Source organism: Pongo abelii, chromosome 2 (assembly GCF_028885655.2).
Source record: "Pongo abelii isolate AG06213 chromosome 2, NHGRI_mPonAbe1-v2.0_pri, whole genome shotgun sequence".
NCBI classification, from domain to species: Eukaryota; Metazoa; Chordata; class Mammalia; order Primates; family Hominidae; genus Pongo; species Pongo abelii.
In genome coordinates, this window is record NC_085928.1 from 98252553 (window position 1) to 98278035 (window position 25483).

The 25483-nt window shown below is 38.0% G+C and overlaps 1 protein-coding gene across 18 annotated transcripts in view; it reads left to right on the top strand.

Annotated features, from left to right (window-relative positions):
• The window catches only part of ERC2 (ELKS/RAB6-interacting/CAST family member 2), a 969867-nt gene that overhangs the window by 387692 nt on the left and 556692 nt on the right, over positions 1-25483 (top strand). For all 18 annotated transcript variants that reach the window (XR_008523745.2, XR_008523744.2, XM_054552033.2 and 15 more), the window contains one exon: positions 4928-5095. Coding sequence is in view for 16 of the 18 variants with exons in the window: in XM_054552033.2 (XP_054408008.1) it covers positions 4928-5095 (168 nt within the window). In the remaining 2 variants the exon portion in view is untranslated. The remainder of the gene's footprint in view (positions 1-4927; positions 5096-25483) is intronic.

The following is a 25483-nucleotide window of genomic DNA, read 5'->3' on the forward strand; positions in this document are numbered from 1 at the left end:
GCAGGGCAAATGGGACCTCAGTTATGTGTTTCTTCTCAGAATCACACTGAGTCCTGGTAAGCCCATGTGCAAATATCTACAATTGATTGTAACCCCTTTATAACCACTGCTATAATCCAGAGTGTTCAGCATGTTCTGCCAATTTTCCAATAATCCACCAAATGCCTATGTTTGTGCATAAACTCAAAAATCATATTTTTTCACCAGATGTAACGAAAACCCAAAGAGAAGAGTGGTGTTATGCCAGGTTGGTAGATGAAGGTAACTTTAAACAAAAATGGGCCACATGAGAATCTGTGGCCCATCTTTAGGGCATCATCTTTAGTGCACCTGTCATGAATTCTCATTTAGGAAGAGGAAGATCCCCAGGACATGAGTACCCCTCCACCTTTCCAGGCCCTATATCTTTCTGGCTATGTGAGAAGGGGCACAGCTATTAGCTATTTGAAGAATCTGCCATTCTCCTCCCCAGTCACAGAATGTCCACCCTCTCTTGTAATGCAGTCAGGGCCATTAGGGCTTGGGGGCTCCACACATCTGTGACCACCCCTTCCCCTACTGGAACCTCCCAGCTTCATCCTTCTCACTGGAGCAGAAACTGGAAAAACTCTCTACTCCCCCAACTTCCCTGTCACCTTTGACCTTTAGAAACACAACTTAGGCACCCCTTTCTTGGCAAGGAGCAAGAAAAGATATTCTACTCCAATAATTTTTCTTTATCGCTAATATCATCATCCTTCCCTGATGCATTCTACCAAAAATGCATTCCTGCCTTTAAAAATCCTAAGATGTCAGGTATGATCTGTTCACACCTCTTGGTTTTATAGATGGAGAAACTGAGGCTGAAATGCTGGGGAGGGGAAATGAGAGTTATCTGTCCTGATCCTCTCAGGCAGATAAAAGCAGAACCAGTCCTAAAAACTTAAGTGTCCTCTTTCTATTGTTCCTATTGACTTTTTTTTTCTTTTAAATGCCACCCTCTGCTGCCCTGAACTTTTCTTTTTTTTAAAAAATTTTTAAATTTCAGTATCTTTAGGGGTATAGGTAGTTTTTGGTTACATGAGTAAATCGTATAGTGGTGAAGTCTGGGATTTTAGTGTACGCATCACCTGAGTAGTGTACCTTGCACACAATAGGTAGTTTTTTTTTTCCTCATCCTCCTCATACCCTTCCTGCTTCTAAGTCTCCAATGTCCATTATACCACTTCACATGCCTCTGTGTATCCAGAACTTAGTTCCTACTTACAAGTGAGAACATGCAGTACCTAGAACGTAGTTCCCACTTAGAAGTGAGAACATGCAGTATTTGGTTTTCCATTCCTGAGTTACTTCACTTAGAATGATGGCCTGCAGTTCCATCCAGGTTGCTGCAGAAGACATTATTTCATTCTTATCATATATATATCTTATATATTATCATACTTTATCTACTCTTATCTACTTATTCTTTGACAGGCACATAGGTTGATTCCATATATTTGCAGTTGTGAATTGTGCTGTGATAAACATACACATATAGGTATCTTTTTGATGCAATGACTTCTTTCCTTTTGGGTAGATACTCAGTAGTGGGATGGAATAGTAGATTGACTTTTAGTTATTTGAGAAATCTCCATGTTGTTTTCCATAGAGGTTTTACTAATTTACATTCCCACCAGCAGTGTATAAGCATTCTCTTTCCACCACATCCAAACCAACATCTATTGTTTTTTGACTTTTTAATAATAGCTATTCTGGCTAGGATAAGGTGGTATTCTCACTGTGGTTTTTTTGATTTGCATTTCCCTGATGATTAGTGATGTTGAGCATTTTTCATATGTTTGTTGGGTATTTGTATATCTTCTATTGGTTTCTTATGGCATTCTTGTATCATTTTTGTTTTTGATTTCTTTATTCTTTTTTTTTCTTTCCATTCAAATTTTACTTGCCTATAGGATAAGGAAGCAAAATGTTTGAAAATTTTTGTTATGAGATGCAGCAATCCTCTTCTTCCCCTGCTCCATTTTTTTTCCCCTAAGACAAACCCTTTTAACTCTTCTTGTTTGGTTATTTTGATATCTCTAAATAACCTACTTGCTTCTCTACTTCCTGATTGCTGGTGTAGCTACTATCTGTTGACTTCCTGTTATGAAGGGTGAAGATTAAGTCCTTCCATCACCCCAATACCTCATCACCTCAATACCTCATCACCCATGGGAACCTTATCCAACCCCCACTTCATTCTCCCAGTTGTGTTATAAGGTAATTTAGTTCCCAGGTTGGTGTTTTGTTTTGTTCTGACCTCTCTCTTTCATGAAAGACATTGTTGTAAGATATTTGTTAATTCTTAGTTATGTATTCATATATTTTTCAAATTTATTGAAATGTTAATTATAACTGTATATCAAAGTATAAATTATTAAAGTGTACAGTTCAATGAGTTTTGACAATTTTGTACACCAGGTAACTGTTCTGCACTCTTCCTAATCAATTTAGAGAACAAAAAATACCCTCCTGTCCCTTTATAATTAGCCCTTCCCACCTTCCACCCCAGGCAACTGTTGCTCTCATTTCTGTCACCTCATAGATTATTTTCACCTCTTAGAATTTCACAGAAATGGAAACACAGTCATGCCATAAATCCTCTAGATTCTTTCACTCAGGATGCTTTTGAGATTCACCTATGTTATTGTGTATATCTGCAGGTCACTCCTTTTTATGGATAGATAATATTCCATATAAATATACCACCATTTTATTTATCCATTCATTTACTGATAGACATTTGTGTTGTTTCCTGTGTGATCCATTATGAACAATGTTGCTGTGGGCATCTCTATAAAAATCATTTTGTGGACATGTCTCTTACACTCTCCATATCAGCAGTCCCCAACCTTTTTGGCACCAGTGACCGGTTTTGTGGAAGACAGTTTTTCCACAGATGAAGAGGTATGGGGTGTGGGGGGATGGTTTAGGAATGAAACTGTTCCACCTCAGATCATCAGGCATTAGACTGTCATAGGAGAGTGAACCCTATTGTGAACTGCACGTGTGAGGGATCTAGGTTCATTAGATTCTATGAAATTCTAATGTCACTGCTGATCTGGCAGGAGGCGGAGCTCAGGTGGTAATGCTCGACCGACACTCACCTCCTGCTGTGTGGCCTGGTTCCTAACAGGACCTGGACTGGAACCGGTTCGAGGGTTGGGGACCCCTGTTCTATATAATCTTATTTAATTTTGATTTGTTGTAGTAAACATAACATATTCCTTTCCCACATCAAGGAGACTGACAAAGAGTTACTTCATACATCCTTTGCCAAAGGTATCAGGACTGATCCTTGAAGAGTTAGTTCCTGGATGGTTCTAACCCTGGTTTTGACATACAATCACATGTTAAGGTGTCTTTAATGATCCAGAAAAAATAAATCATGGTGGTTGTCTTAGTTCATTTAGGCTGCTAGAACAAAGCACCAAGACTGGGTGGCTTATAAACAACAGAAATTTATGTCTTACAGTTGCAGAGGCTGGAAAGTCCAAAATCAAGGCATCAGCAGATTTCTTGTCTGATGAGAGATCAATCAATGCTTCATATATGGTGTCATCATGCTGTGTTCTCACATGGTGGAAGGGGTGAATGAATTCCTTTGGGCTTCTTTTATATAGCAATTAGTCCCATTCATGAGGCACTTTGCCCTCATGACCTAATCACCTCCTAAAGGCCCCACCTTTTAATATTATTGTATTGGGAATTTAATTTCAATTTATGAATTTTGAGCAACACATTCAGACCATAACAGTAGTATCTGCTGAAGTGGCAGCAAAATAATTGTGGCAAAGGGTCCTAATCTTTTTTTTATATATATATCCAATAAAAAAAGTAAATGCCTTGGGAGTAACTTATTGAATGTCATTGTTTAGCTGAGGATAAGACTCTTGGAAATCTCATAGTCTGTCATTGTCAATAATTAAGGACAATAATCCTTCAAATAAAGTGTTTGTCACAGTTGCATTTTAAGACTGGATTAGTGTACATTTATAAACATGGTTACAAATATGGTGTTGTATATCAAAAAAGTACAATTTTAAAATGCTACAGAAAATTAACTCAAAATGGTATTCTGATGGTCTTCGTATTCTTTTTGTTGTCTCATTTTTTTTTTACCACCCCAGTGATATTTTTCTATGATCTAGTCTGAGTAGTCTAGAAATAGACCTTTCTTTGCACATGGGCTTCAGAATGTTAAATTTAAAAAAAAACATATTTTCTTTTTTATTAACAACATTTGAAAAGCAGGAATTATAATTTTTTTAAATTTCAGAGCTGAGTTACAAAGAGGAATTTTTTTTTGTATGATTTGTCTTTTTTTTTTCTTTAAAAGTATTTGGAAAGCAGTCTTTCATGAGGCTGGAGAATGGGTGTTTCATTTCTGTCTTATTTTCTTCCTCCAGCAGCATGAGTGTCCTTTTGGCAACATGTATTTTTCTAATTTAGGAGTGTTTCTCTATATGTCAATCTTGTTCCTCCGGATGTCCATGGCACGGCTCATTGTGTTCTCCGTATTTCAGGACGATGCTGCAAAGCTTGAGCAGTATTTTATCCTCCCTGGACTCTCAGAGAGACATGGGAGTATTGATGTGCTCTGTTTCCAAGCTTAAACAAACATTTTGTTGTAGGGAAACAAACATGGGAACCTACTACTATTTCATAATGTCTTATTTCATAGAAGTCTTTTTTTTTAAAGTATCACTATTGAGATGCGCACACAATAGGGCTTTAAGAAGGATGTAGGCTGTTAAAATGCGGGGCAGTGAGGTGCCATATGCAGGGTTCCATTGCGCCTTGCTCCGTAAACATGCTGCTGCCCTGCCTCCTCAAAGGGCACAATTTATGGTTATTGATGACCTTTCTGTAAAACCACAACCTTCTGTCTTTTTCCTGATTTCAGGTAGATGCGCTGAGATTACGACTGGAAGAAAAAGAATCTTTCCTCAATAAAAAAACAAAACAGCTGCAGGACCTCACAGAAGAGAAGGGGACACTGGCCGGTGAGATTCGTGACATGAAAGATATGTTAGAAGTGAAGGAAAGAAAAATCAATGTTCTTCAGAAAAAGGTGAGTAGCTGACATAAGCCCTTCAAGCGGGGTATCATCCATGTTTTGTCATTTTAGAAAAATTTTGAGCACATGGAAAATAAGTGATCTTTTATGAATCTTGGATTAGGAAGAATAGGCTGATTTTCATACTGGTATTTCACTTACTGGTAGTTATGTCATGTCAATATTAGCATTGCTTGATGAATTTTCTATTTGATTACCTAGAAACTAAATAGTGATGATTACTTTTTATTTGCCAGCTTAAATATAGAGAGAATTGTACAAATTTAGATACAAATCTAAAATAACCAAAGGTCCCAAAAGTTAATTTTTTCTTCCTTACTGAGAGTTAGCAATGTATTTGTGGGTCCTGAATGTATTTTAGATACATCTGATATTCACATAAACTGTAGTAGATCCTATTCTGCGAAGCCCATATAGATTTTTGGGAGGCAGGGATAATGTTTTACACCCATTACTTAATTGAAATCAATGGAAAGAATGTATAATAATTCCCAGCCACAGTGATGCAACACAGAAGATGCTCGACCTTGTTAGGGCTCTTCCTTCCTTCCTTTAGCAGCTGGATTTCTCCCTTATAGGGGACCCTGATTTTGTGATAGCATCCCGATTTTCTTTTGGTGAATTCCTATTTGCTACTGTATATAGTTTTAGTGGGACCATTGAGTATCCTGCCTTCTCTTAGTAAAAGGGTGGGTGAGAAGAGAAACCAATGGCTGCTCTTTTACAAAAAAAATAAAATGTGTTGGGAAGATACAAGGCTCTCAGATGAACAGGGGGCCAGAGTGGAAACTAGGTGGAAATCAATGGTGGGCCGTAGGAGCCTCTGGCCTGGGTGCTGCCATCCACAGGCATGTTGTCAGGTGCTCTGCTGCAGCAAATGGAACTAACTGTCCCCTGTTCTTGGTGTCACCTGCCATCATCATTTCTCACCTGGCGTTGATCTACAGCATTCCAGATGTTTTTCTTGTCATGTTTCCTACAGCCTATTCTTAACACAGAAACTGGATTAATCCTTATAATGCATAAAACAGTTCATGTCACTCTGATAAAAACTCTCCAGTCACAACCAATTACATAATTTTGGGGGTCCATTGCATAATGTAAACATGACGCCCCTGTCCCAGAATTGAGAATTTCAGGATGGTAACCTCAGAGCATTAAACCAAGCATAGGGACCTGTGCAGCTGCACAGGTCAGAGGTCCATGGAGCTGTCCCCACCTCCACTGGCTTCCATTGTTACTCAGAGTAACAATGGAAGGCCCAGGACACCCTGCAGGATTGGGCTCCCTCTGGCCAGTCTGGCCTCCTGTCTCACTGCCTTCCCCTTTGCTCAGACTACATCAGTCACTGTGGCCTTTGTGTTCTTCTGCAAACACGTGAGGCATGCTCTCTTGGTACCTGACATTTACTGTAGACTTTACGGGAACACTTTAATTCTGAGCCTGTGCTGCCCATTGTGGTAGTCAGGAGCCACACAGTGACTCATGATTAAGGCCTTGACTGAGATGTGCTGCAAGTGTGAAGTGCACATCAGATTTGGAAGACTTATTACAAAAAAAAGGAAGCTCTCTTGTGAATCATTTTTTAGTTTGATTATATGTTGAAATGAAAATATTTTGGACATATCAGGTAAATGAAAATGAATTTCACCTGTTTCTTTTTACTTTTTTAATGTAATTACTAGAAAGCTTAAAATTACCTGTGTGACTCACATTATGTTCCTATTGACAGAACTGCTCGAAATAGCCACATGGCTCATGCCTTTGCTTCTTTCAGGTCTCTGTTCAAGTAGTGCTTTGTTACAGGCCTTTTTTGTCCATCCTGCGTAAAATCGCATGACCACCCACATTCCTGCCCTCTGTCTTCTCTCATCCAGTTTTATTTTTTTAATTAGAACTTTTAACCATCTGACAAATATGTTTGTGTATGTATATATATATTTAAAATTTATATAATATAAATAAATATATATTTAAATATATATATTGTTCATTCATATTACTAGAATATAAATTCCAAAAAGGCAGACTTTTCCCTCGTATCTTTAGTACCCAAAAGATACTCAATGCTTAATAAATATTTGTTGAATGAATGGATAAATGAACTTGCTCCAGAGTTAAAGTCTTGGGTAGGAGCATTTGATTGGCCAAGGTTATATTACATGCTTACCCCCTACTGCCAGGAGCACTTGTTCTTGTGAATTTGATTCAAGGACCGAGCTATGCAAAGATGACAACAATAGCTGGCATTCATTTGTTTCGGTGCAGAGGCTGTGATTAGATTATCAATGCATTCTAATATCTATTAGGATATTCCCCATGCTTTTGGCTTTTCATAAGTGAGTTTTCTAATCTTTCTTAAACTCTGAGAGCCAGTGAGTCTCTTCCTGTTCTGTTATGGTCAGCCAGAGCCTAAATGGTACATTCATGTACAGAATAGTGTCTGTCACATTTTAAAAACAAACTTAGATTCAAACCAAATTATAGAGGCTTTACCAAAGAGTTAAAAGTAGAGACGCTGCATTTGTTAGAAACTCTCAGGATATTGGTGATTTGATGAATCATATTATTAATTCATTTCTGTGGAGCTCTTCATGGACAAGGTCCTGGTCTTTGGATCCTCCTCTTGTAGCACTAGCTAATTGACACAGAAATTTAGAAGAGAGCTGAGCAGAGATTACTAAGGACCCTTGAATTGAAGGGGCTGTCTAGGGTTCGTGGGAATAACAGAGAGATGGTTATAGTAGCCTGTCTTGCAGCATGTTCTAATGATTCAGAAGATTTTTCATTTAAAATCTCCAGCTGCAAATAATAACAAAAGCTTACATTTATTGAACTTACTTATATTGAACACTGTATGCTGACTACTCTGTTTACTCATGTAAATAGTGCTTGTTACATGCACTGTTTACTTGCTCTTGATCACTACCTAGTGAGATGGGCACAATTATTAATCTAAGGAATTGTGGAATATTGAGGCTTATGGTAAGCTTGCCCAAGGTCACATAGCCCAGATAAAAGTGTTTTTTGTCTTTAGGAATATATAAGAAAATAATTAATGTAAATGAAGAGAATAAGCCTTTTTTTAAATTTCACTTTTTAGGATGATGACACCAGGTGCGAGAGTGAATTAGGGAAAAATATCACACTTGTTCATTTTGTCAGAAGTTGAGACTAAATGCGCTCATTCTTGAGGAATAAATGACAACAGTTTTCTCAGTGAATATTTTGGGATGGCACTTCCAATGCCTAAGTGACAAATGACCACTTTTGCCAATGCAAATGTTTTGCAGAATTTTAAACTTTCCTCCACAGCCAGACTCAAAGGTTTGGGAACCAGTTTGGAAGTTCTAGAACAAAACCAGTTGTATATTATGGCTCCTTTTGGCAACATGATTATGATATCACTTGTTTAAGCCATGTAGATAATGGGTTTGGAAATGTTTCATGTTTATTTGGAGAGGTTGCTCAGCTTCAGGTTTTTAAACCAAGTTTACCAATACATTTGGGGAGGAAATAAAACCACTGGCAACGTAGCAAAGCCACAGGAGCTCTATTATACCTGCAATGTGAAAGGGAAATAATCCCTAGAGAAGTGATGCATATGATTTAGAAGCTGACTTAAAATGTAGAAATAATACAAAAACGAATGGACCAATGAAACATTGTCTTTAAGTCTCAGACTCCTTGGAGCTTAGACTACATTCAGCATAAATGGCTGTTTTAGGGCAGGCTTGGATTGGAATAGCATAAGCTTTGGATTAGGGTGTGTTGGCATGGAAGAATAATAAGCTCATGTCAATGTCAGACATGCAGTATTACTTAATATTTCTTTCTTATAGACTCTTTCGCAACCCTGTTTTGATGCCAGTAGAACTAGGTATGCTCCTTTCCTGGCCACGTTTACCCTGGCAAAGCTTGGCTTGCATTTCATATCTGTCAGCTTTGCCTTCAGAGCTCTGGGTCTCAGAAGTCTTGTGTGCTCCATAAGCCATGTAGACAGGCATGGACATGATGCTGTAAGCATTTCATCACTTGAAGAAGGAAGTGAGGCTGAATAAACAGAAAACCCCAGGTGGAGGAGCATCTCTGATGAAGCTTTTGTAGGAAGACAGAGATCAACTAGAGTGGATTTTTGGCCCTACCAACATACTTTTGGCTGTAGTCTGTAATTCCAAGACCTGGAGTTCTCTTAGCAGGGGACAAAAATGCACATGTATGAAAAGTGTTTAGTGAAATATTCCCGTGGAGCTGTGACACCGAAATCAGAAGAACGGTACGGTTTCCATGCTGCAGCTGTAGTTTTCTGTTGCCATACCTGAATTTAAACTGTAAATGATGAAGTGCTACCTGACTATTGAGTTTTTTGTAGGAAATGTCATAAAACCCTGATGACATTGTACATTTGGAAAGTGTATAATGCCCAGGATTTTAGGACATGGTAGCATTATTTGAACCTGATCAAATTCAGACTGTTATGCAGCACATAGATTCTTACAGCATAAACTTGCTACCCACAAATTTTTTTTTTAAACCCATTAAAATTGGACAAAAATTCTATCTCCATTTTCATTCTAGGCCTTAGTCCCATAAGCGATGTGAATTTATAGAGCAGAGGTACTTTATTTATTAAAGGTAGAAAAACAGATGGCAATCTCTCTGGAAGCCGAGTCCACTGGCTGCCTACTGAACTTTGTGGATTGCCCTGTTGGTTGGAAAAGGCAGAGAGGGGTGAATGGAGTTGGCTCCTGGGAGTGGTGTATATGGACCTTTCCACTTCAGCAAGTTGATTTTACCTATTTGGAAGTATGGTGGTGAAAATTCTGAATGATGATAACCTCAGGGGTAAGGACACTGTGGGATTACTGAGTTTCTTCTGGAAAAAAGAATTTGTTTAAAGTAATACCTGAGAAGATAGATACAGAACATAGAGATTTCCATGTTAGTGTAAAATTGAAGTAAAGTGTGGAGGACTTTTTGACTCACTTGAGCTCTTTCTCAGTGTTTAAACATCTAGTTGAGCTTTTATACTTATTATTGGCAAACCTCCTAATTTTTTGAACATGTGCAAAATCATATTCATTTCACATTTACTGAGTGTTTCCTATGTGTCAGTCAGTCACCACTCTAGTTCCTGGAGGTTCAGGGAGAAATGAGACAATCTCCAGTCCTCAAGAAACTGACAGTCTAGTTGTGGAGACAGACATGCATAATCTTAAATATAAGTGCAGTGGAGAACAACATATGGCACGTTACCAGAAGGAAATCACTTGATGGATGCAAACAGCAGAAGCCACTTCTGGCTACCCTAAGCAAAAGGGAATTTTTTTAAGAATATCCAGGGTCCCAATATCTGGGCTGTAGAACCAGATTGGGGATGATCAAGAACCAGGGCAGCCCTAAGAGACCAAGAGAAGGCAAACACCACTGTGATTTCATAACCAGGAGTGTCTGGTCAGCTGTCTTTTCTGTTGACAGCTGCTCTCCCTCACCCTCTTTCCTCTGCCCTCACATTGCACTGTCAGTCAAGAGTCAAAGTCCTGGGACAGAGCTCCAAACTTCACACAACTGACTCTCATTGGCAGGATCTAATCAGACCCTGCCTTTATAAGAGTCTGGGATATGTGACTCCAAGCTTTACAGTTGAGCTTTCTGCTCTGTTTTTATGTCACTTACTCAGGGAAGTCTTTGCTGACACTGCAGTGTGGGGGAGGTTTTACACTCTTAGAGAACTATTTCTTGGTTCAGTTTGGAATTATGCATCCCTTTGGTGAATGTTGGCTTTCCTCTCAGGGCTTGAGTGCCCCAACCATAATCATCAAGATACCTCCAGCTTCTTACAAAATTCTTGGCATATGATGCTCCTTGATCAATGTGCATTGAGTGAATAAATGAGTTCAGCAAATTCTCAATGAATGAGAACTTGGGAGAGGAGAAATTGCTTTGAGATCTACTTCTCACCCAAGAATATTGTTAGCTCTGAGGAGAGTCATTTGCCCCAGCAAAATGTCAAACCCACTCTTGTTCCCAGCACGGTATGTTCTGTGTAGGCTGCAAGATGGAACCATACCATGAATAATAAAACACAGATGAGGAAATGGCTGTTGCTCTACCCACACCTAACATCTCCAGCCTTGGTTCTATTACCCTAGGAAGGTAAAAAGGGATGAAAGTTTGAGTAAGGGTGTTTCGCCACTCTTCCTTCTTTTTCCTTTTTAATAAAAAGAAATGTGGTATTTACAGAGAATATCATCTTATTCTGCAAAGAGAATGCTTCCTTCTCTAGTTCTTACTTCTAATTTATTGGATTGTTATATTAGGAAGGTGATATTTTATGAGAATGATACAATGAAATTTCTGGTTATATGTGGTCATTTCCAATTATGACCATGCAAATAATTATTTTTATAATAAAATGATTATATTATATACTATTGGTTGAACCCTTACTGTATACCAGACACTGCACTAAGTGATTTGCATCCTTAGGTTGTGCGTTCTTGTAACAGACCTAATGGCTTATAGGCACTATCATAATCCTGGTTTTTAAAATGAGAGACTGTAGTTTAGAGAGGAACTCGTTCAGAGTGACGTGGCAGGAAAGGGATGGAGCTATTCTTAACCACCACACTATTCTTGTGTTTTTCCTAGTTTATGATCCTGCTTCCCTCATGAGACAAGTGGGATCATTAACTTTTACAGATTAGCTAAACTACAATTTGAGCAACATACCTGAGGTTGATATATAAGAACCCCTCTTTTTAGGACAAAACCAGCAGAGATGCAGCCACTAAATAATGTAATTTAAAAAAAGTAGGGAATGATTTACATGAATAAAATAGAACACCAGGTCTGTATTTAAAAATATGATAAGTTATATGTAGAAAAAAGAAAGATTGTGGTGGCTTTCAATATCTGTTTAATTTTTCTTCCCCCAGAAACTCTTTTGTGTACCATTCTAAGATTGTTTTTGCTGCTTCATTTTTAAAGGATTGACATGTTTGCTCTGATGGTAGTTTCACTTTCCTTTGGTTGTTGGCTTAAAGGACTGAGACCTCAGAAGATGATTTGAGACATGTAAGCAGCTTTCCTGGACTAGTCAAAGGTGAACTCTTGAGTTGGGGGATCCCTCATTCCTTGCCAAGTCCAGAGAGGAAACGGTCTGGGAAGCTGCTCCACTTTGCAGTGAGCTGTTCACTTAGGTCTGACCTCCTTGGTGTAGGCAAGCTCACTTTGCATCTGAAGCCGGGAACTAGCCTGGTGTCCCAGGGGTTGGGATCACAACTAGGGTGGCCATGGGTCTAAGGTTCTTAACCAGGGGCTGTAACTGAGGCTTAGACCCTCCCTACTCCCCTGGGAACATTTGCTAATGTCTGGAGATATTTTTGGTTGCTATAGCTGGGAGGATGCTATAAGCATCTCATGGGTAGGGTCTATTCCAGGGGTGCTGCTAAATGTCCTAATATGCAGAGGACACCTGCCCCCCAATAAATAATCATCCAGAGAAGCCCTGGTCTACAGAAGTCCTTTCCTTCTTGTGTAAGGATCACTACTGCTCTTGGTTCTCTAGGCCGCCTGCCTTGAGGTAGCATTTCTTAAAAGTTTTTACTTAGTATAACAGACCTTTCTCCCACCTTTCAGTATTATCTCAGTTGAAATGCATAACATTTTTACCTGCACTTTTTCTGTGGCATTATTTTAGGCAGCTTACAGAGTTGAATGTCTCATGTATGTTTGTATGTGTGCACATGAGTGTGTATGGTGTTTGGACTGTTACTATTTCTAATAATTTTCACATATAGTAATCTATACTTATAAATATGAGTATAGTTTATACTTATACTTATACTTATAAATATGAGTATATTTATAAGTAATCTATACTTATAAATATAAGTATAAATAAAATTTATACTTATAAATATGATATAAATATATCATATAAATATGAGTGTATATGACACTCCTGAACCCTGAAAATTATTGCAATTATTAAAACTGATCTGACCATTCTTATCATGATACCAACTAATTTGTTAGGGGGGTGCTAGTCAGGTGTAGTACAGGGAACATGTAATAGGAATAAAGCATTTGATTAAGACAGAACAGAGATAGCTCACCCAGCAGATAACACCCAGTTTAAATTTCTTTGGCTTAATACCAGCATTCCAGTCATTTGAAAAATAGTGACCTTTAATATGACTTTTTTTCCTGACTGAAAATAAAAACACTTTATTTTATCAACCTTTTGGGTTGAAAATCTTATTTCTATATTCACATTAAATATATCTTTTCATACATTTGATCTAGTCATTTGGGATAGGGTAAAATTTTCTGTTCAATGTAGATTGAATGTAGATTTAACTAATACAGTGCCTAAAAATTTGCAATTAAAAAGTATAATCCAGGTTAGTGTTTGTGATTTGCCAAATTTCTTTTAAACAGTGTCTTTCTTGTTTTGGAAAATATAACAAAAATCTAACTTAATATATTACACAGAAAGTTATTTATATGTATTTTGTGTTGGTAGGGTAGCAGTATGTCACCAGACCTAAGAATAAGCATCTTTGCTCTTGCATCCTTTGATACAGTGTGTCTTGACAGCTTGCTTGGAGGTTCTAACAGGGGAGCACAGCTACTCGTATGCCCTTGACTGAAGATTGGTCCTCCTCTATAGGGGATGTCATCCTCTTTGACCAAGCACATAGCTTTGGGAGGGACGCACATGGAGTGGTGAGGGAGGAAGGGGACACCCGCCTTCCAGCCAGATCAGCCGAATCAACCCTGACCATCAATGGGGTGACAGATGTTGCAGCCAGATCGCCCTCACATCCAATACAATGTGTCTTCATCATGGTGCGAAGGTGATGCCAAGGGTTCTAGTGCTAATTAAATTCCACAGGGTAAATAATCACCAACAGTGCATGGCTGCTACACTTGGCTGGAATTATTTGCCCCAATGTTGGTGAGATGGTTTAGGAAAAAAACATCTTGGTGACTTTAACCAATTGATTGATACTGTTGGTCAGAAGTCCATTTTGCTCCAATGAAGTGATATTGAAAAGTCACTTTGTGTGTGCTTCATGTCTCTTGGATAGAGGTTGTGGCCTCCTTGGTAAAACTAAGCTCCTTTGTGAAGCAACAATTCAGTAGCGTCCTCCTTTGTGTACATTGCTTTTCTTCTAAGGGATTTGAAATTGTCCTTCTCCTAGAGATGACATTAATGAAATGGTATTTTATTATCAAAGGAACCAAAGCTAGGAAAGTTCACCCTCTAATGGAACAATTAAAGAGAGTCAGGGAAGCCTACCCATTCATTCATCCATTAATTCAGCATCTACAGGCACTGTCTTCACATAGCTCCATTTTTCTTCCTTTGGGCTCTAGTGTACACAACCCAATATTATTTGATTTTAAAAGACATGTAACTTTGGTTATGCTGATGAAGCCTGGACAGTCTTGAAGACAGGAAGACATGAGACAACAGTAAACCTGGAAGAGACTTGATGGAGCCTCCTAGTCCAACCTCTTCATTTTTCCACTCAAGATATAGAGTACCTGAGGGATGATGTGACTTATGTAGGGTCATGGAGCTAATTAGTGACAGAGCCTGGGCTGTACTCAAGTGTCTGAATCTGATTACACTTTTCCTTTCCTTCTTTCCATGTCCCTATGGCATATGAGGCCTTGGGCACCATTGCCCTACTCTGGCCTGTTTGTTTGCCTGCCCTCCTGCTGTCCAGCCATCCAATAATCCACATTTGGCATCTGTAATGAGCTGGCTGCCTCAAAGGTACTGGGGATACATATACTATTGAAGAAGGTATAATTTCTGCCCACTGGGAGCTCAGACTCATGGAGAAAATTACTAAATAGGCAAGTTACAGGACTGTGTATGATGTGTACTCTATCAGCCAGGTATACTACATATAGGAGGGGCATTTTCCCTAGCCAGGGGAGTGGGATGAACAATGAGGACTTCCTGGAAAAGATAATGACTAAATTGAGAGATGAGGGACTAGCAGTAGTTGTCCAGTCAAAGCGAGAATAGCATTTGCAAAGGTTTGGCAGGAAGAGGCAGCACAGTGCATTTGGTGGAATTAGAAGTGATTTAATATAGCTGGACCACACTTTCTTGGCCTACTTAGGAAACAGATTTCACATTTGGGAGCTTTTCTATTCTTTATGTCTTCTAGCAATCAAATATATTTTATAATTAAAGTTTGAGAGTCATTTTGACTTCTATATTATAAATGTTCTAGTCCCTTGTGAGTTGCAAGTGGCAATAACAATTATCAGTGTTATTTAAAAATGCAGTTCAGGGCCAGATCATGCTGAGAATTGATTCTCATTCAATGAAAAAGCTGATCCCACCCAGGGGAGGCAAATTCTCTTTTAAATAAATATTTGCTTCTGGGTTAAGACCTCATATTCTATACTCAATTTCACTATGATGGATTTTTTTTTTAAAAAGGTTTGTTTATAATTACTTGCAAAATTCCTTGAAGATTTAAAATAAAAATGCCCAGAGTGCCCTTACCACGGCTGCTACCCTAACGGGTACAGGCATCTTGACACGTCTGTCAATCCAAGCTGCCAGCTATAGCTTCTAGTTTTTGAAATGGGATTAGAGGCGGTTGAGCCTTTACATATTTCAGTCTGCAGATGATTCGTTTTTCTCCCCACATACTCCCAGGCCATTTGATTTAAATCAACCTTATTTATATGGGAAGGAAAATTTTCTGTCTTTTTTTACTTATCTTTTGTTTGCCAATGGACTCTGCTTTGCTGTGAAGAATTTTACACATATCTATATTGGCATTTATCATGTTGTATTGTAAGGGAAGTCCATGATTCAAAATGTCTATAATACATGTTTTAGTTTCCCATGAGAATAAATGTAAAGTAAGGGTAATGTGTTCTTGTGGGGCATATTGCTTCACAGTTATTGTGAGTAATAGCATCTTTCTACTGTTCTGATACTGCAGTCTTTGTACTTTGTACTTTCCTTTGTACTCACCTGATTATACTACAACTTTTGCAGACTAAAATATGTAACTGCTTTAAACAGACTGTTTTCATGGAAGCTGTATTCTAAATTAATGACACAAACTATATGGCAATTTGAGGTCTTTGTCGTAACATTTTTATCATACCTCCTTTTTAGATTGCTGATTTTGAGAACCAGCAGTAGCACCCACATATAATCAGTCCTTAGATAATACAATTATGGTTTATAAAAGTCATTTGTAACTCTAACAAAAGTACTGTGGTAGATAGAATTCTAAGATGGACCCCTGAGCTTTCCCACTTCCCTGTTGTATATGCTTTGAAATAATGCCTGGGACTATGAATATGATGGATTTGGAAGTGAATTTTTCCCTAGAGCCTCCAGAGAGATGCTCTTCTGGCTAACATCTTGATTTCACCCTTGTAATACCCCAGGCAGAGACCCCAGCCACACCTTGACAGACTTCTGACTTCCACAACTGTGAACTAATAAATGGATGTTGTTTTAAGTCATTTGGTGGCATTTGGTCATACAGCAATAGAAAACTGATATAAGTACATGTAAAAATAACTTTTCAGAGTTCCCAAACCTCTCACGGAAATTCAGAGGCAAGTAAACAGTAGCAGAGTTCACAGGATACTGACAAGGAATGCTGCTGGTCCACTAAAGTGGCACCGCTAGTAACTAAAGCAGTTTCTAATACCTTGACTACTCAGCATAGAAATAATGGGAGTCTTCCCACACAATAATAGTGGGAGATCTTAACACCCAACTGTCAATATTAGATAGGATCACTGAGACAGAAAATTAACAAGGATATGCAGGGCTTGAACTCAGCTCTAGATCAAGTGGACCTGATAGACATCTACAGAACTCTCCACCCCAGAACAACAGAATATATGTTCTTCTCAGTGCCATATGGCACTTACTCTAAAATCGATCACAAAATTGGAAGTAAAACACTCCTCAGCAAATGCAAAAGAACTGAAATCATAACAGTCTCTCAGACCACAGTGCAACCAAATTAGAACTAAAGATTAAGAAACTCACTCAAAACCACACAACTACATGGAAATTGAACAACCTGCTTCTGAATGACTCCTGGGTACATAATGAAATTAAGGCAGAAATCAAGAAGTTCTCTGAAACCAATGAGAGCAAAGAGAAAACGTACCAGAATCTCAGGAACACAGCTAAAGCAGTGTTAAGAGAGAAATTTATAGCACTAAATGCCCACATCAGAAAGCTAGAAAGATCTCAAATTGACACCCTAACATCAAAACTAAAAGATCTAGAGAAGCAAGAGCAAACAAATCCAAAAGTTAACAGAAGACAGGAAATAACTAAGATCAGAGCAGAACTGATGGAAATAGAGACACAAAAGATCCTTCAAAAAAATCAATGAATCTGGGAGCTGTTTTTTTGAAAATAAATAAATAAATAAATAAAATGGACCACTAGCTAGACTAATAAAGAAGGAGAAAGAGAAGAATCAAATAGACATAATAAAAAATGACAAAGGAGATATCACCACTGACCCCACAGAAATACAAACTACCATTAGAGAATACTACAAACACCTCTATGCAAATAAACTAGAAAATCTAGATGAAATGGAGAAATTCCTGGACATGTACACCTTCCCAAGACTAAACCAGGAAGAAGTCAAATCCTTGAATAGACCAATAACAAATTCTGAAATTGAGGCAGTAATAAATAGCCCACCAACCAAAAAAAGCCCAGAAGCAGATGGATTCACAGCCAAATTCTACCAGAGGTATAAAGAGGAGCTGATACCATTCCCTCTGAAACTATTCCAAACAGTCGAAAAGGAAGGACTTCTCCCTAACTCATTTTGTGAGGCCAGCATCATCCTGATACCAAAATCTGGCAGAGACACAACAACAACAAAAAATTCAGGCCAATACCCCTGATGAAAATCAATGCGAAAATCCGTAATAACATACTGGCAAACTGAATCCAGCAGCACATCAAAAAGCTTAGCTGCCATGATCGAGTTGGCTTCATCCCTGGGATGCAAGTCTGGTTCAACATATGCAAATCAATAAACATAATTCATCACATAAACAGAAGCAATGACAAAAACCATGTGATTATCTCAATAGATGCAGAAAAGGCCTTTGATAAAATTCAACATCCCTTCATGTTAAAAAGTCTCAATAAATTACATATTGGTGGAATATATCTCAAAATAATAAGAGCTATTTATGATAAACCCACAGCCAATATCGTGAATCGGCAATAGCTGGAAGCATTCCATTTGAAAACTGGCACAACACAAGGATACCCTCTCTCACCACTCCTATAGTATTGAAAGTCCTGACCAGGGCAATCAGGTAAGAGAGAGAAATTATTCAAATAGGAAATGAGGAAGTAAAATTGTCTCTATTTGCAGATGACATGATCCTATATCTAAAAAACCCCATCGTTTCAGCTCAAAAGCTCCTTAAGGTGATAAGCAACTTCAGCAAAGTCTCAGGATACAAAATCAATGTGCAAAATCACAAGCATTCCTATACACCAACAATAGACAAGCAGAGAGCCATGAATGAACTTCCATTTGCAATTGCTACAAAGAGAATAAAATACCTAGGGAACAGCTAACAAGGGATGTGAAGGACCTCTTCAAGGAGAACTACAATCCACTGCTCGAGGAAATAAGAGAGGACACAAACAAATGGAAAAATATTCTATCCTCATTAATAGGAAGAATTAATATTGTGAAAATTGCCATACTGCCCAAAGTAATTTAGAGATTCAGCGCTATTCCCATCAAACTACCATTGACATTCTTCATAGAATTAGAAAAAAATACTTTAAAATTGATATGGAACCATAAAAGAGCCCAAGCCCATGTAGCCAAGACAATCCTAAGCAAAAAGAACAAAGCTGGAGGCATTATGCCACTTGACTTCAAACTATACTACAAGGCTATGGTAACCAATACAGCATGGTACAAGTACCAAAACAGACACATAGACCAATGGAACAGAATAGAGATCTCAGAAATAATACCACACATCTACAACCACCTAATTTTCAACAAACCTGACAAAAACAAGCAATGGGGAAAAGATTCCTTATTTAATAAATGGTGCTGGGAAAATTGGCCATATGCAGAAAACTGAAACAGGACCACTTTCTTATACTTTAACAGAAATTAACTTAAGGTGGATTAAAGACTTAAATGTAAAACCCCAAACCATAAAAACCCTAGAAGAAAATCTAGGCAGTACCATTCAGGAAATAGGCATGGACAAAGATTTTATTATGACATCATCAAAAACAATTGCAACAAAAAGCAAAAATTGACAAATGAGATCTAATTAAACTAAAGAGCTTCTGCACAGAAAAAGAAACTATCATCAGAGTGAACAGACAGCCTACAGAATGGGAGAAAAGTTTTGCAATCCACCTCTTTTACAAAGGTCTAATATCCAGAATCTACAAGGAACTTAAACAAATTTACAAGAAGAAAAACAACCCCATCAAAAAGTGGACAAAGGACATGAACAGACACTTCTCAAAAGAAGACATTTATGTGGCCAACAAACACATGAAGAAAAGCTAAGAAAAGGTCAACATCACTGATCATTAGAGAAATGCAAATCAAAACCACAATGAGATACCATCTCATGCCAGTTAGAATGGCGATTATTAAAAAGTCAAGAAAGAACAGATGCTGGTGAGGCTGTGGATAAATAGGAATGCTTTTACACTGTTGATGGGAATGTAAATTAGTTCAACCACTGTGGAAGGCAGTGTGATGATTCCTCAAGGATCTAGAACCAGAAATACTGTTTGACCCAGTAATCCCATTACTGGGTATATACCCAAAGGAATATAAATCGTTCTGCTATAAAGATACATGCACATGTATGCTCATTGCAAGCACTATTCATAATAGCAAAGACATGGAATCAACCGAAATGCCTGTCAATAATAGACTGGATAAAGAAAATGTGGTATATATACACCATGGAGTACTATGCAGCCATAAAAAGGAATTAAATCATGTCCTTTGCAGGGACATGCATGAAGCTGGAAGCCATCATCCTCAGCAAACTAACGCAGGAACAGAAAACCAAACATCACATATAATCACTCATAAGTGGGAGCTGAACAATGGGAATACTTGGACACAGGGAGAGGAACAACACACACCAGGGCCAGTCAGTGGGGGCAGGGGTGTCACGGGGGAAGGGAGAGCATCAGGAAAAATAGCTAATGCACACTGAGCTTGATACCTAGATGATGGATTGATAGGTGAAGCAAACCACCGTGGCACACATTAACCTATGCAACAAACCTGCACGTTCTGCACATGTATCCTGGAACCTAAAATAAAATAATTTTTTTTAAAAAAGAAAGTAGTCCATGTCAGAATATCATGAGGCTGGGCACCGTGGCTGAGGTGGAAGGATCGCTTGAGCCCAGGAGTTTGAGAGCAGCCTGGGGAACATAGTGAGACCTGTCTCTACACAAAATAAAAAAAATTAGCTAGGCATGGTAGTGCATGCCTGTAGTTCCACCTGTTCAGGAGGCTGAGGTGGGAGGATTGCTTGAGTCCAGGAGGTTGAGGCTGCAGTGAGCCATGATCATGACACTCGCTGAAGCCTGGGCAACAGAGCGAGACCCTGTCTCATAAAATAAAGAAAAAAAATAAATAATGGGAGTCTTGATGTTTTACAATTTTAGGGGGACTTGGATTGTTTAAAGATGTTTGCATAGGAAATGAGCCTTTATTACAGCTTTCAGATTGTAGTATTTTAGATAAAATACCTAAGATTTCCTAAAATGCTATGTTGTATCCTTATGTCTCTTTCCTCATTAAACCCTGAGTTCAGCAAAGGAAGTGACTGAGTCTTAGTCATTCTTTTATCCTTAGTACTTAGCACAGTGCTGGCATGTTATAGGTGCTTAATAAATGTTAGCTGGAAAATTGAAATGTAATAGATTGAGTAAATAAATATGTCCAAAGTTCTTTTTGGATTCAGAGTGAGTAAATAAATAGGAATGGCTGTGTTCCAATAAAACTTTATTTACAAAAACAGGCAGTGGGCCAGTTTGTCCGACGGGCTATAGTTTGCTCAACTCTGGTGTAGATTGCAAGTTCTTACAGCCTCTAGGCAATTCTATCATATAGCAACCTTCATGGCAAGTTTGAGATTTTAAAAGTATATTCTAAATATTTAATAGAGTTAAACAAAGTTCACTTCTTTTCCAGACTGTATTTACTGTTTGCCTCAGACATCCTTTCTGGTGCAAAGGGAAGTAAGTCATTCGTTCCCAAGGGTGAGGTCTTCCTTAGTTTCTCTTGCGTTCTGTAGCTTTTTTGTGAATAAAGTCTGAATGAAGCAAAGCTAAGCAAACAGGATGTGCTTGAATGAATAGCACTCATTGACATGGAGTGGAGATATTTCTTTCTTTAGTATTAAAATAAGAAGTTAAATTCTTAAGGTCACATATGATAGACTGATTTATAAAAGTTTATGAAGGGTGGCATACACACTCCAAGGCTGTCTCCAAATGGAATGTCTGTGAACTTGTGAACAGCTGAGGGCATGGACAAGGGTGGCCAGGTGGGAAGGTAGGAATAGAGGCAAAGGTCCTTTGCTGCAGTTCCATGTTACCAACACTTTTCTTAGGGCTTGCCCGGGAGTGTTCTTTGGGACAGGTAGATGGTAGGTATGAAATGTCAGGTAGTCAGGGGAAAACAAACACGGGGCATTTGACCAGAGCTATTTAACCTGTTGATTATTTACCTAGGAATTCATTCTAAGAAAAAATTAAGGATGTAGGTATTGATTTAGCTACAGGCTTGTTCATGGCATAGTTCTTTAAAAAATTTTTTTTTTCCAGATCAGTGAAAGCATTCCCAAGTGGAGGAGTAACTAAATAAATGATGGTATATTCATACATGGAAATTCAGCCAGTAGACATGATGTTATAGATGAGTATATTTAATGATACAGAAAGATATTCACTCTTTTGTTAATGGAAATAAACTTTATAATATGTATGTACAGAGAAGTACCAGAAAATGCCTATTTTCCCACACCCTCAACACCACTTTATAGTATAACCTGATTTTTATTTTAAAAACTTTATGCACAGACATAACTTATGCATACATACATGCATGCTTCAGTATAATTAGTTTGTTAAGGGCATGAACTGTGACAGGCCTGGCTTTGAATCTCAGTGTTGTTACTTAAGGTCTTTTTAATCTTTGGCAAGTTACTTACATATCCTCTGCCTCAGTTTCCCTGTCATTAAAATGAAGATAATCTCACCTCTCACTTTCAGTCTCAATTTTTCTCAGCATAGTAGGTGTTCAAGAGGTATTTGTTGAATGAACAAACTGACCATCACTGTTGGTGCTCAACAAATTACTATTTTATACAAAAAATCAGAACTTAAATGCTAAACTCCTCAATTTTTTAAGAGCTTGGAAAGAAAATGAAATTATTTCACAAAGATAATTTTTAATTGCTTTTTAACTTTACTAATAGTGAAATTCACTTTTTGTGGTGTACAGTTCTATGTGTTTTAACAAAAACATAAAGTAATGTAAGCCCCTTCACAATCATGACATGGGGCACTTCTGTAATCCTCCCTTGTGCTGCCCTTTGTGGTCAATCTCTCTTCCTAGCCTCCAATCCCTGGCTATCACCAATTTGTTCCTCATGCCTTATAGTTTTGCCTTTTCTAGAATGTCATAAAAATGGAATCATCCTGTATATGGATAGACTTTTGTGTCTGGCTTCTTTGACTTAGCATAATGCATTGAAACTCATCCATGTTGTAGCTTTTATCAATAGTTCATTCTAAAGAGGATACTCTTAGAGATAACTCTGAGAGTAGCCTTGTTGTTTATGAAACGATCTCTGTCATAACCACATGTGTCTTTCATCCCTGAAGTTATTCCGAAGCCAGAGTTGAGGCAGGGTAGGATGCGGCACTGAAGAGGACTGGAGAAACAACCTAGTCTCAGTCTGTTGAGAAGGTAAGATCTTCTGGTCTGAGAGCCAGAAATCAAATGCATTACCCCAGGTGAGCTCAAGTCAGAGTTGAGACCAGAATCCAGAGCCCTTGATGGTAAACTTGCAAAGTTACATGGGGAGTTAGGTAGGGTAAACAATTCTGGTGGTGTACTAATGATAAACTCCCTAAAGGGCAGGGAAAGGTATGCATATGTGTGTTTGTGTGTGTGTTCATGTGTGTGCAATGGGTTGTGCTGAAACGATAGCATTTAACTATTTTTAAAAATAAAAGAAACGAGCGCTTCTTGTTTTAGAATGAGAAAAAAGGGCCTTGTATCATTATTATTTTTTGTAATCAGCATGAGTTTGTGCAAATCCATCTTCATTTTCTAGCATTCATAGTAAGCAGTGAATGGTTTGGAGAGTGACCAGAGGTATCATAGATACTGCTTTCACCCCTAGAGCAGATAGATACATGGTAATTGGCCAAGCCTTTTAAACGTGTAAGTTTGGCCTGATAAGCATGAGATCCCCACAGAAAATTCACACCAGATCTTGTACAGAGGTGTGCGGTTTTGCCCTGAAGCCTGAACTGAAAAGAGTTCTCTTACCGTTTATTATTTATCCTGTTTATTTTTCATTTCTAAAGCAATAGTACTTCTTTATTTTAAAATAATTAGCTTACATGTAAGTACCATATTATACTTCTTTTTAAAAAAGAAACAGTATAGCCTTTTTATTCTTAAAAATCAAATTAGGCTTTTAAAAATGGGATCTCTTGAATCTATATAAAATATTTATCTATTTTTATTGCATAAGCCAATGAACAAAATAAACATTTAACATTAACAAGGAAAATTAAGATTTATGGTTTATAATATGAAATGCAGAAAAAATTCTACACATAGCATGAAATGTTTATTTGCTAATTTAAGTTGGTCACGGTAATGTGCTTATACCCATGTGTATATCAGCTAATTTTCCTTTGCATTATTTTAATCCTCCATTTTAAAATACTTTTTATAGCAGTTTACCGAATAACAGATACAGAACTCAGTTAAGCACCCAAGGTAATTTATGTATTTGTTCTGTTTACAGTAACTTTAACTTAGATTTCTGGTAAACATAGAAATTGTCATAAGGAAATATATGTTATTTGCTATGTTCAAATTTAAACTCTCAGAAACTGTTCTTGAAGAATCTTTGGTTTAGTATTTCATTTCCATTCATAGTCCAAACATTTGTATGTTTCTGTGTGGTTTATATATTTTTTCTCGTCATTGCCACAAGACCTTTATTTAGAATTTTAAGCTAAATATTTTTTTCTTTGAATAATTCATCCTTTAAAGTCCCTTCCTTTCTTTTGTAGAGTCTCTATGATCAAGGACATGGGAACTAAACAAACACTGTGCTAAGTGTTATGGTAGTTGACAAACTAGTTTGGTTAGATAAGTCTCCCAATTGGAGTGTCAGCATGCAGACTAGTCTAGTCCAGAGAGAAAAGGAGGAGGTAGAAAATCACATTCGAAATGCTTACAAAGTCAATAGAGAAAGAGCCTGAGACACCATCCCTGTGTTGAATTGAAGGAAAAATCAAGAATGTCAATTTTAGCGATTGAAATTGTCTTATAGAGCACAGGAGGCACTAATTTGCTCAGACATCTTTGGGCAAACTTGCATGTAGAATCTGCTAGATCCTGTTATTATTTATGTGCAGTCGTGCCTGCAGCCAGAGAACTATCTTTCTGGAATTGCTTCTTTCTAACTGAGAATAAAGGCTTGAGGAATATAGGAGATGTCAGTAGCAACAAGCAACTTGAATTCCTCAAGATAAAGACCATGGCTGGGAAGAATTGAGCAGGCAAGTGGAGGTTACTGACTCTGCATTAATAAAAAATTTACGAGAGTGCAGAACAAATCATGCCAGGCCATCTTTATCGTTTTCTAGGTGGATGTGTAAGATTAAAGAAAGGAATTCAATAGCTGTAATATCTGGAATTGAGTAAATCATCTAATTCAGTGTCTCCACAAATCTTTGGGGGCAGTAGGGGCAGGGGCAGAAGAGGGGGAGACCCTGAATGAGAATTGGCTCTGAGCACTGTCATGTGGATTCAATTTGGCTGTTGTAATAAATTACAATGGAACAGGGTCCATTGGGATGATGTTGGGATCAATAGAAGGTCAGGCTGTAACATCTCCAGCAGTGGTCTGGAAGAATGGATAACGCACTTTATTAAGCTTGGCAGGCCAGGAGGTTTTGGAACTGTTGTGGTCACTGCCACCATCATTTGCCTTTATGAAGCACCTGTTGGGTATGGGGCACCCTGTGGGTTGTTAGATGAAAGATAGAATGTGTATGATTGC